General features: G+C 52.2%; 1 protein-coding gene and 1 long non-coding RNA gene across 2 annotated transcripts in view; one reads left to right on the top strand and one right to left on the bottom strand.

Annotated features, from left to right (window-relative positions):
* Rab7a (RAB7A, member RAS oncogene family) overlaps positions 1–354 on the bottom strand; it is a 7,034-nt gene extending 6,680 nt beyond the window's left edge. The window contains exon 1 of the mRNA XM_015506761.2: positions 212–354. Within this exon, the coding sequence (XP_015362247.1) occupies positions 212–264 (53 nt within the window). The 5' untranslated portion in view covers positions 265–354. The remainder of the gene's footprint in view (positions 1–211) is intronic.
* A 918-nt stretch (positions 355–1,272) lies between these two features.
* On the top strand, positions 1,273–9,510 carry LOC125611440. Its single transcript, XR_007341626.1, has 2 exons — positions 1,273–1,462; positions 8,947–9,510. It is a non-coding gene; the product is annotated as an uncharacterized LOC125611440 (long non-coding RNA).
* Positions 9,511–11,883: the final 2,373 nt, after the last annotated feature.

The following is an 11,883-nucleotide window of genomic DNA, read 5'->3' as shown; positions in this document are numbered from 1 at the left end:
GAGGGCGTGGTCCGGGGAGGGCGTGGTCGGGGAGGGCGTGGTCCGGGGAGGGCGTGGTCTGGGGAGGGCGTGGTCTGGGGAGGGCGTGGTATGGGGAGGGCGTGGTATGGGGAGGGCGTGGTATGGGGAGGGCGTGGTATGGGGAGGGCGTGGTATGGGGAGGCGGTGCTCCCAGCCAACAGGGCAGCTGGGCATCCTGGGGAACACTCACCCCGAGTCTCCCAGGATGATCACCTTGAGCAGCACTTTCTTCCTCGAGGTCATGCTTCACACTGCGGGAGGAAAGGAGAGGGAACCATGAGCAGAGGGAACAGAAGGAGAAGCGAGCCCGGCGCAGCCCCAGGGGCCCTGCTAGGAGCAGGGCCCGTCACGAGAATCCTGGACCCAAGAGCCCGGCTGGGGGGACAGGGTGTCCTCAATCCCCCAGGTGGCAGAGCTCAGCCCTCGATCACTCACACCTCTGCTGAAGGGCCACTTCCTCACACAGGCGACCCCTGCGACTCAACGGCCCAGCGCTCCCAACTTCTCGGCCTGGGGTCTGAACTCAGGGGCGCTTAACCTATGAGCCCCCTTTTCTATTTTAGTAGAGCCAGGGTGTCGCAGTTGCTCAGGGCCTCGCTAAGGGGCTGAGGCTGGCCTCCAACTCACGATCCTCCTGCCTCGGCCTCCTGATCTGCTGGGATGACAGGCGTGCGCCAGGCCCCCTCCATTAAATACTGTCATTAGTATTAAGGTGGCATACGGCATAGGGATGATCTCAATTCTTCCCTTGCTAAGGGAGGTTTGTTAACTAATATGAGTATTTTAAAGGCCCTTGAAATAGAATGACAACTTGCTTTCTCCAGAACAGCTTTTTTTCTAATTTTTTTTTTTAGTTGTAGGTGGGCACAATACCTTTATTTCATTTATTTATTTTTATGAGGTGCTGAGGATGGAACCCAGGAGCATTCTACCACTAAGCTACAATCCCAGCCACTTTTTATTTTGAGGCGGTGTCTCATTAAGTTTCCAAGGCTGGTCTCCAACCTGCGATCCTCCTGCCTCAGCCTCTGGAGCAGCTGGGACTACAGGAAGACAGTGGGTGCCGTGCCCAACTTAGAAGTGTAGGCTTCGAAGGTACCAACTTGAACTTGAACCAGCTCCAAACACTGAGAAATGCCTCTCTCCAGCGATATTGTGTGTGTGTGTGTGTGTGTGTGTGTGTTTTAAACTGGGAACTGAAACCAAGGGCACTTTACCACAGAGCTATATCCCCAGCCCTTTATATTTTTTGAGACAAACTACCCAGCCTGGCCTCCAACTATTGATCCTCCTGCCTCGGCCTCCCAAGTAGCTAGGATTGTAGGCACTGCCACCACACCTGGCCCGCTATATTATCCAAGACTGTGCTCTGTACCTGACCATGAAACAAATCCAAATCACTCTGCCTTCCAAACCAGCAGACGTCAAGGCTCACAGCAAGGTAGGTAAGCAATATTGCTCATTAGGTTTTGGGAAAGGTCTTGGAGAGGCATCTGAAGTCACATTCTACCATGACTCTGGTCAAGAAGTTGAACAGTGGGTCTGGTTATAGACTGACTCTATTATTTTGGGGGTGGGGTGGGTGGGTACCGGGAACTGAACCCAGGAGCACTTACCACTGAGCCACACTTTATTTCATTTAGAGATAGGGTCTCGCAAAGTTGCTGAGGCTGGTCTCGAACTTGCGATCCTCCTGCCTCAGCCTCCTGCCCCAGAGGAGCTTAAATTGGAGTGAGCAGTCTGGTCAACGAACAACAGCTTCTAGATAATTCAATTCCAGTGACTAAGTGGGCACAGCTACGGGGTTGTGAAGAAGCAGAAGGCTGGGGACCTCTTTCCAGAGAAAGACCATAAAATGCCAAAGTGAAATCAAAAGCAACCTCAACAGGACCTACAAGCCAGGAGGGGAAGGAAGTGGGGCTGGCTGCAGAACACAGCTTTGCTTGATGAGCAAAGGGAACAGAGATACAAACAGCCGGGCGCAACGGTGCACGCCCTGTCATTCCAGAGGCTTGGGAGGCTGAGGCAGGAGGATGGCAAGGTGGAGGCCAGCCTCACCAACTTAGTGAGGCTCTAAGTGACTCAGCGAGACCCTGTCTCTAAATAAAATACTTAAAAAAAAGGTGACAGATGGGAGGAGCTGACCTCTGCAGGTGTCTAGTGTCTGGTAGGCCAGATGACACTTGTCACGGCCCAGGGCTTGACAAACACCCACAGAAATTCCTAATGGTTTCCAACAGCAAGACCGAACCCAGGTACATGAGAAGGAACGGTCCTCCTGGGGACTGTCAACAATCCTTGGCTGTGACATCTTACTTGCTGTTAATCCCTGACAAGCTTCAGAGAAGGCGCAGTGGGAACTGTCAGGGGACTGGAAGGAGAGAGGGGGGATGGTTGGGGTGTCCACAGAGCAGCTGGGGACCAGGGGCTGGGCGGAGTTCCCTGGGGCCTGGCCAAGGAGACAGCTGGGAGGTGGCGCAGGCCCCAGGACCTGGGGCCACCCAAGCCAGGGCCTAGGCGGGTGCAGGAGAGCAGCCACCCAGTGCCAAATGCCTGGTCCAGGTGAGCTTCCTGCTCCTCTGACTGTCCCCACAGCGCCGTGACCTCAGGCAGGCCTGGCTCCCCTGGGAGTCCCCATGTCCAGGCACCCGAGGCCTGGCTCCCTGGACACCACTCCCCATGTGGCAGAGACCAGATGGGCTTTTTGTGGTGTAGATACCTACCCTCAGGTGGCTGCCCCGTTGAGGCTCGTCCCCTAGGCCCACCTGAGGTGGAGGGACGCTAGATTCTCTTATTCAAATAAAGATTCTTAAGTTGGGCGAAGGCGCATGCGCGTTATCCCAGCGGCTCGGGAGGCTGAGGCAGGAGGGTCGCCCGCGGGTCTGTGGACAGCGTCTGTCTGTTTGGCGGGCCTGGGCGCTGAACCTCGGGCTTTGCACCTGTCGTGCAAACCGGGGGGCTCTGTCCCCAGCCCGTTCTATTTTGATTTGAGACAGGATCTCACCCAGTGGCCCAGGGTAGCCCCAAATTCGCCATCCTCCTGCCTCAGCTTCCTCAGTAGCTGGGATCACAGGCGTGAGTCACTGTGCCCAGTGGACAACGTGGTTTAAATCCAGTCCTATTTCCAAATATTGTCAGGACCTTGGGCAAAAATTTCTCAGCTCTCACGCCAAGAGCACAATCCCTAAAAAGGGCTGCCAAACTGGATGCCATCAAAATTAAGAACTTCTGCTCTTTTTTGGGGGGGTAGGTGGGTGGAGGTACTGGGAATTGAACCCAGGGGTACTTCATCACTCCAGCCCTGTGTTGATATTTGATTTAGAGACAGGGTCTCGCTGAGTGGCTCAGGGACTTGCAAAGTGGCTGAGGCTGGCCTCCACCTTGCGATCCTCCTGCCTCAGCCTCCCGAACCGCTGGGAGGCCCAACTGGACTGTTTTGATATGACATCTTAACTACACCTGGCCAGGAAGCTGGGCTTCTTCACCTCTGCTGCTCAGTGACGCTGTGCTTCAATGGAATGACATCCCAGCCCGTGCTCACCATCTGTGCATCTCACATGCACTCACCCTTCCTAGCCCAGGTCACCCCGAGTATATGACATCTCCTTAAAATGAAGACCCCCCCCTTTTTTTGGTACCAGGGATTTAACTCAGGGGCCCTTGACCCCTGAGCTCCCTCCACAGCCCTATTTTGTGTTTTATTGAGAGACAGGGTCTCACTAAGTTGCTTAGGGCCTCGCTCAGTGGCTGAGGCTGGCCTCCACCTTGCGATCCTCCTGCCTCAGCCTCCAGAGCCGCTGGGATCACAGGTGTGTGCCACTGTGCCCGGCTCCCCTGAGGTTTTAGTTGGTCCCAGTCCTAATCCTCTGGGCTGCTGTGATGACCCCTCAGGCTGGGCAGGTGTCACACAGACACTGGCTGCTCACAGTTCCAGAGGCACAGAAGTCAAAGATCAAGGTGCTAATGGGTGTGGCACATGGTGAGTGTCACCCCTCACGGACGGATGGTGCCTTCTAGGTGTCCCCATGTGGCAGAAGGGGTAGAGTGGCTTCCTTCGATTCTTCCCTGAGGGCACAAATTCCACTTCTGAAAGACCCCACCTTAATACTGACCACGTGTCCTAGGGGGACCCTCTACCTAGACAGGAATAAGGGCAAAACCACGTCACCCTGGTCTGCTCCATCGGACACAGGTGACTCCGTGCCACCAACCCTTCTACTGGACAGCAAGCCAGGACAGTGCGTGACGCTGGGTCACAACGACAACGTCAGACAGCCCAAGAGGTCCTATGTGAATACTGTTGGGAGCACAGGACGGGTCCCTAGCACACATGGTGGGAGGGACAGGGCCACATGGGCCATGCTCTTCCCCTCTGGCTTCCTGATTTTAAAATTACCTCCCAAGAACACCTGGAAATCAAAAGCCAAGAGCTGCCTGTGATTTCCTAGGAGATCAAGACAACTCTGCACCACTGAGGCACAAACTCGTCCTTTTTCTTGGGTGGGGGGACACAAATTCGGATGAACAAGACTATTTCATTAAAGATGGTACTCAGTGGGCGCAGTGGGGCACGCCTGTCATCCCAGCTGCTCCGGAGGCTGAGGCAGGAGGATTGCAAATTGGAGGCCAGCCTCAGCCACTCAGTGAGGCCTTGTCTTTAAATAGGACGTGATGACCTTAATAACTATGGTTAACCCTATCACTCACTGTCATTAACCGTGGAACAGACATTGTAAGGCACCTTTGAAGTACTGTCACAAAGATACACACTACCGGGCACATACCTACTGTATACATACGTACATATACACTATGATGCACCCTGTAATCCCACCTGCTTGGGAGGCTGAGGCAGGAGGATCACAAGTCGAAGGCCAGCCTCAGAAACTTAGTGAGATTCTGTCTCAAAATTTAAAAAGGGCCAATGCTGGCTGCCCTTGAACTTATGTATTTTATTTAGAGACAGGGTCTCCCTGAGTTGCTTAGGGCCTCGCCATTGCAGAGGCTGGCCTCCAACTTGCAATCCTCCTGCCTCAGCCTCCAGAGCCTCTGGGATGACAGGTGCGCACCACTGCGACAGGCCCAACCAATCCTTTTTTGTTTCAATGCCGCCAGGAGTTTTGAATTTATTAGCATAAAGTTATAAAAAGCACCCTTCGTGATGTCTATGTGACGCGCTGCGGTAGACCTTATATAACTTGCAGGGGGAAGACATCCAAGCCACCCTTCCCACAATACAATTTTGCTGCACTGAATACCACAAAGTTTATTTTTATTTTACAACAGATTAAACAAAAAAAGCTCACTTTAAGGTAACTGGCAAGATGGGGGTGAGACCTGCGGCCAAGTTCAGGGGAAAGAAAGAGCCAAGAGAAAGGCTCCCTCCGTCTTGCAGCCCAGAGGAGGTCAATGCTGGGGGAAGGCCGTCCCAGGTGGGTGGCAAGGCCACGTGACAACATGAAGCCCAGTGCCTCTTGGGGGTGCTGAGGACCCCCTGATCCATTCAGTACACTGACTTCTGCGCATCCGGGTCCTGACCCTGTAATTCAGCTACCCCCCCACCCTTTGGCCCTAAGGATTGAACCCAGGGGCCCTTGACCCCTGAGTCCCGTCCCCAGCCCTATTTTGTATTTTATTTAGAGACAGGGTTTCCCTGAGTTGCTCAGGGCCTCACTAAGTTGCTGAGGCTGGCCTCCACCTTGCGATCCTCCTGCCTCAGCCTCCCGAGCTGCTGGGATGACAGGCGTGCGCCACTAGATGGCCTCATTTCTGGAGAAGAGTCGGCTGTGCAGAACCACGACCTGAAGATCTAAATAAAGGACTGTGAGCTCAGACGTCAGGCCGACCAGGAGGCAAGTCTTAACATGCAAGGACTACTCAGAGATGAGTGACCTTACAATCAGCATTGGTTCATTTGCCAAGTGCCTGAGATATGAAGATGACTCAGGGGTTCTCCTGCTTTGGGCCTGGTTTAATGAGATGCTGCGTAAGCAAACAGGGGACAATGGTGTATCTGTGATGTTGCAGGAATACAGTCAAGGCTTCTTTTCTTTTGGTACCAGAGATTGAATCCTGGGACACTTAACCACTGAGCCCCCTCCTCAGCCCTATTTTGTATTTTATTTAGAGACAGGGTCTCGCTGAGTTGCTCAGGGCCTTGTTAAGTGGCTGAGGCTGGCCTCCAGCTTGCGATCCTCCTGCCTCAGCCTCCTGAGCCACTGGGATCATAGGTGTGTGCCACTGTGTCCGCTTCAGGGGTGGGATGTGGTTGAGTTTAGCGAACCCCAACTTTAAAATGTGTGTATGTGTATGTATATGAGTTGCTATAGTTGAAGGTCCGAAACGACAAACAATTGTCATCAGGAGAAACTCTCAACACATAATAAGGTCTGGAACTGATGGGGAATCCAGCCTAGACCTCAGATGAAGGCTTACAGAAAGCTTTCCAAAAAGGAGGCTGAATCTCTAAGCTGAGCACAGAGATGGTCTTCCAGGGTAAGGACTGAACCAGAAAAGTCACCACTAGTCCCACATGTCATATCTCAGTATAATCTAGAAGCTGAGTATCTCTCTGAAGCTGTTTCCTTGAACTTGGCCACTACACTGGGCTTTTCTAAAGCTTTTAAGACAAAAAAGTATCCCTTTGCTGGGTGTGATGGCACATGCCTATAATCCCAGCAGCTCGGGAGGCTGAGGCAGGAGGATCACGAGGCTGGGGTTGTGGCTCAGTGGTAGAGCGCTTGCTTCCTACGTGGGAGGCACTGGGTTCGATCCTCAGCAGCACATAAAAATGAATAAATAAAGTAAAGGTATTGTGTCCATCTACAAGTAAAAAAATTAAAAAAAAAAAAAAGAAGGCCAGCCTCAACCAAAGCGAGGCCCTAAGCAACTCAGCGAGACCCTGTCTCTAAATACTCTAACGGGGCCTGCCCACTTGAGGTTTCGGGGAACGAGGTCCCTGCGACTCTCCAGCACAAGCTAAGCTCTTCAGTGAAGGAGGAAATGCTAACCAGGGCGTCCCAGGTTTTATAACACTTTGCTTCTATTTTGAAAGTTCCACCACTGCAAAATAGGCTGAGAGAGACTCAAACTTAAAAAAAAGTCATCCCCAATTTGTGCCTGCCATAACTCAGCCAGAGAAAGGTTCGCCCACTTCGCGAGACCCCCAGGCCGGGCGCAGTGGCCCACGCCTGTCATCCCAGCAGCTCCGGAGGCCGAGGCAGGAGGATCGCAAGGTGGAGGCCAGCCTCAGCCACTTAGCAAGGCCCTAAGCAACTCAGGGAGACCCTGTCTCTAAACAGGGCTGGGGATGGGGCTGAGGGGTTAAGTGCCCCTGAGTGCCATCCTCAGTGCCCTCCCCCAAAGGATCCCCTGCCTGAAGCCATCCATGACTCACAGGAGAACTGGGCTGTGTGTCACCTGAGCAATAAATACTGAAGCCATTAGGCAGGGAAGGCCGCTTTGGGGAACTCCCAGTCGGAATCCACGGGTTTGAGAAGGCCCCGAGCCAGGCAGTGCCCTGTTCTTGGTCCCTCTCAAGTTCTAGCCCAGCCCAGAGACAGCGAGGAGCTGTTGGGGGGACACAGCCTCTGGGGGCTGGGTGGGGCCTGCCAGCATGCCCGTCAACCTGAGTGCTGCAAGCTCCGCCCACTGGAAAGCTGACGTCCTCAATGTACTTCGAGGGGCTGAGACACGGTTTAGCCCGCCTTCTTGCTCTGGGACAGCGCTTCAATGTCACTGGGAAACCCCATTTCACGAGGAGAGGCCTGTCTGTGGATCAGCTGATGATGTAGGGTGGCTCTCTTTTTTCTGTTTTTCTTGGTCCTGGGGATTGAACCCAGGGCTGCTCAACCCCTGAGCCCCCTCCCCAGCCCTTTTCATATTTTCTTTAGAGACAGGGTCTTCGGGAGTTTGCTTAGGGCCTAAGCTGTTGAGGCTGGCCTCCAACTTGTGATCCTCCTGCCTCAGCCTCCAAAACCCCACTGGGATGACTGGTGTGGGCCACTGCACCTGGCTTTGAGTTTATTTTATTTTTTTTTCCTTTGGTTGGTGTTATTCTGGGAACATATAGCTGTCCCCCACCCCTTCTTTTTGTCCTGGTGCATTATAGCTGGACATACTGGTGACATGTCACATAATCGCTCAGGCACACAACACAACAATAGCATCTGGCCAAGATCACTCCCCTTATTTCCCCCTTTCTCTGTCTCAGTTCCTCCCGGATGAGATTGAGTTTTGAGAAATGTACTTTGCAGTGATTTGATCCTTGTGCAAACACCCTGGGTGTGTTTACGCAGGCTCAGACGGCTCCAAGGCCACCAGGTACCTAACTGTTGGGGCTCAGTATCATCAACGCAGCTTGTTGCTGACCGAGACGTCATGACGCATCACGTGGTGAAGGGGTCCTGGGTTTTAGGTATGCACTTGGGTCCCAAAAGGTGTCCCCTGAAGATCAGGGGACAGCTACTGTACTGTATTTCTCTGCTGCAGGATTGCCTTTGGGTTCTTTAGACATAATTCCTCTCTTTCTTAATATTCTTTAAAAAAAAGATTTTTTTTTTTTTGGTCCCAGGGACTGAACCCAGGGGTGCTTAGCCACTGAGCCCCATCCCCAGCCCTTTTCTGTATTTTATTTAGAGACAAGATTCTAGCTCAACGGGGTGGAGGGACCAACCTTTAGAATACCTTGCATTGCACCTTGCTGAGCACTGGTCTCCGTGTGTTGGTGTCATTTAATTTAAATATCAGTGCCCCCTTCTGATCTCTAGACATCGACCAAATTCAATCGATTCTTGAAATGCTGCTAGTTGTCTCAGCAGCCAATGCACACCTATACCTGCAGGACACACAGATGTGATCTGTCCTCTGGCTGAGATAAACAGTGACAAGTCACTGATGGAGTGTCTTCCTTACCCCACCCCCCAGAGAAGAGAAGAGGACCTCGGGAAAGGGTGTGAGATGCAGCAGAAGGAAATGAAGACCTGCAGAGGCTCACGCCTGTCAACCAGCAGCTCGGGAGGCTGAGGCAGGAGGATCGCAAGTTAGAGGCCAGCCTCAGCCACTTAGCAAGGCCCTCAGCAACTCAGTGAGACCCTGTCTCTAGATAAAATAGAAAATGGGCTGGGGATGGGGCTCAGGGGTCAAGTGCCCCTGAGTTCAATCCCTGGTTAAAAAAAAAAAAAAAAAAATCTGTCATCTTTGTGTGTCAACACCACCCCGCCCCACAAAAATAAATAAATAAATAAACAAATACAGAAATAAATAAAAACCCTAGGAATTTCATAGGGCTCGACACTGTCACCGGCTGAGACAGGACAAAGATTTGTTTTTAAGATGTGCCTTTGCTCTATCAACATATCCTCACCTACTGTCACACACACACACAGAACTCAAGGGCCCCTAAAGTCTGCTACCAAAATTCTATCTTCCTACCAACTCAACTGCCCACCCTCTCCTGTAGGTGGCTCTTCATGGGTCAAATAGCCAAGAGAAAACTCTCTCCAGGGCAAAGCCTGCAAAGCCCCGGCATTTTCCAAGCAACACCCAGCACCCAGCACCCAGCACCCAGAACTCAGCACCCAGCACCCAGAACTCAGCACCCAGCACCCACAATGCTTGCAGCAGAGGAGGACACATCCCTCCCCCAGCACCAGGGTTAGGACTTGGTGTTCTCTATGGCAGCAGGGGCAGCAGAAGAACCAACTAGACTCTCAGGTTCTGAGAAGCAAACACGGTCTTAACAGCTGAAGTCACTCACTACCGCCACACGCCAGGCCAGCCAGCACCAGCGACCTTTCAGAGAGAACAAGAGAGCAGAGGGCAGAACTGGCTGACCTGGGGCACTCCTGCTCTCTCCATCTAGAGGGCCACTGTTGCCGGGCATGGGGGTGCACGTGTGATCCCAGTAGCCCTGGAGGCTGAGGCAGGAGGATCGCAAATTGGAGGCCAGCCTCAGTAACTTAGTGAGGCCTTGAGCAACTCAGGGAGGAGGCCACTCAAAACAGTGGCCTCTAAATGAAACATAAAAAGGGCTGGGGCTGGGGGCTGGGTTGTGGCTCAGTGGCAGAGCACTTGCCTGGTGCGTGTGAGGCACTGGGTTCCATCCTCAGCACCACATAATCCCAGCGGCTCAGGAGGCTGAGATAGGAGGATCGCAAGTTGGAGGCCAGCCTCAGCCACTTAGTAAGGTTCTGAGCAACTCAGGGAGACCCTGTCTCTAAATAAAATACAAAATAGAGCTGGGGACGGGGCTCAGTGGTCAAGTGCCCCTGATTTCAATCCCTGGCACAAAAATAAATAAGTAAATAAATAAAAATCAAAGGCAATTGTTTTTCCCAGCCCGAACTGCTAACATTCCTACAAAAACTGGCCCAATGGTCTGGTCTATTGGTTGAAAATGATCAACCCCTTTTATTTGTCAAACATAATAAATAAAACAGAAAAAAATATATATATATTTTTTGGAATGCAAAGCCTGAGAGAGTCCTATAGAAGCTGCCATGAATAAGTCTCTAGCAGGAGTGACAAAGAAATCTGATTTGTCAAAGTTAGACAACAGTCAAGAGGAAACGGCCCAGACGGCAGATTATGAAGGGACTGTGTCCAACCCAGAGACCAGACCAGAGAGGGCAGGACTCCAGTGCCTAGAAGCTTCAGGAGCAGAATTAAAATCTAATACCTGCAGGAGGAGAGGGGGACAGCAGGTCACTGGATGGGACGAAGGGAGGGGAGGGGACTGGGAGAGACAGGGGAGTGAATGGACGTCCCTTTCCCATGTTCACATAGGAACCCACGACCAGGGACACCCCACAGCAGGTCCAGCCACAGGAGTGGGACGTCACACCCCGTGGAGGTGGGACCTGTCAGAATGCACTCGGCTTTTCTGGAGAGCTCAGAAGAACCAAAGGCAAATGAAAAAGCATCTAGTTCTTGGGTGTTCAAGGTTCTTAATTTTTAATCCACGAGGGAGCAGGAACACAAAGATTAGAAGACAGGTATTTTTCGGGCTCCGTGGTAAACCCCTTGCCTGCCCTGTGTGAGGCCCTGGGTTCGAGTCTCAGCACCACATATTCAAAAAACAAATCAATAAAGTCCATCAATAACTAAGGAAAATATTTTTAAAAAGAAGATATGTCTTTTCCCCCCACCAAGTTCCCCAGGGCTTCCTCAGGGTCAGGAATCAGGTTTCCTGCCATTTGTACAGCTATTCCGTGCACAGGCCTGGGACATAGTAGGTGTTCAATAAAACCCACCAGCCACACAATTGCCCAGTAGGTATAAGAGACACATGGGGAAGGGAAGATTTCCCATCAAATGAAGGAGCAGGACAAAGGATAGAAAGGGCAACAATTTAATAAGGAGCAAATACGTGTTCGAGTCCAACTCGGGTTCTAAGAAAGAAACTCAGGCGGCTGATGAAAAGACACCAGGCAGAGATGCAAACAAGGAGCCGGCTCTGGAGACATAGTGCAGCAGAAGAGTTAAAAAAAAGACGCGTGTGGGTGGGAAACGGGCGTGTGGTCAAATAATTTCTAGTCAAGTGAGGAAAGGACTCACAATAAAATACGGGGGACAACCAAGCGACTGCAAGGACCCTGACTTCATACTGAAAAGCCCCAGATGGGCTGCAAACTAGAGTAAGCACTGCTTTTACCTTCCTGGGAGGGCTGAGTGCCACGTAAGACCCAGAAAACAAAACCATGTGACAGAGAAGTTTCTATACCTCAAAAACACACCCTCACCAGGCCGGGTGGCTACTCGTGTCTAATCCCAGCAGCTGGGGAGGCTGAGGCAGGAGGATGGCAAGGTGGAGGCCAGCCTCAGCCACTTAGCAAGGCCCTGAGCAACTCGGCAAGACCCTGT

The sequence above is a fragment of the Marmota marmota genome, unplaced genomic scaffold (assembly GCF_001458135.2).
Source record: "Marmota marmota marmota unplaced genomic scaffold, marMar, whole genome shotgun sequence".
Lineage (NCBI taxonomy): Eukaryota > Metazoa > Chordata > Mammalia > Rodentia > Sciuridae > Marmota > Marmota marmota.
This window is presented reverse-complemented; position numbering and strand designations above follow the sequence as displayed.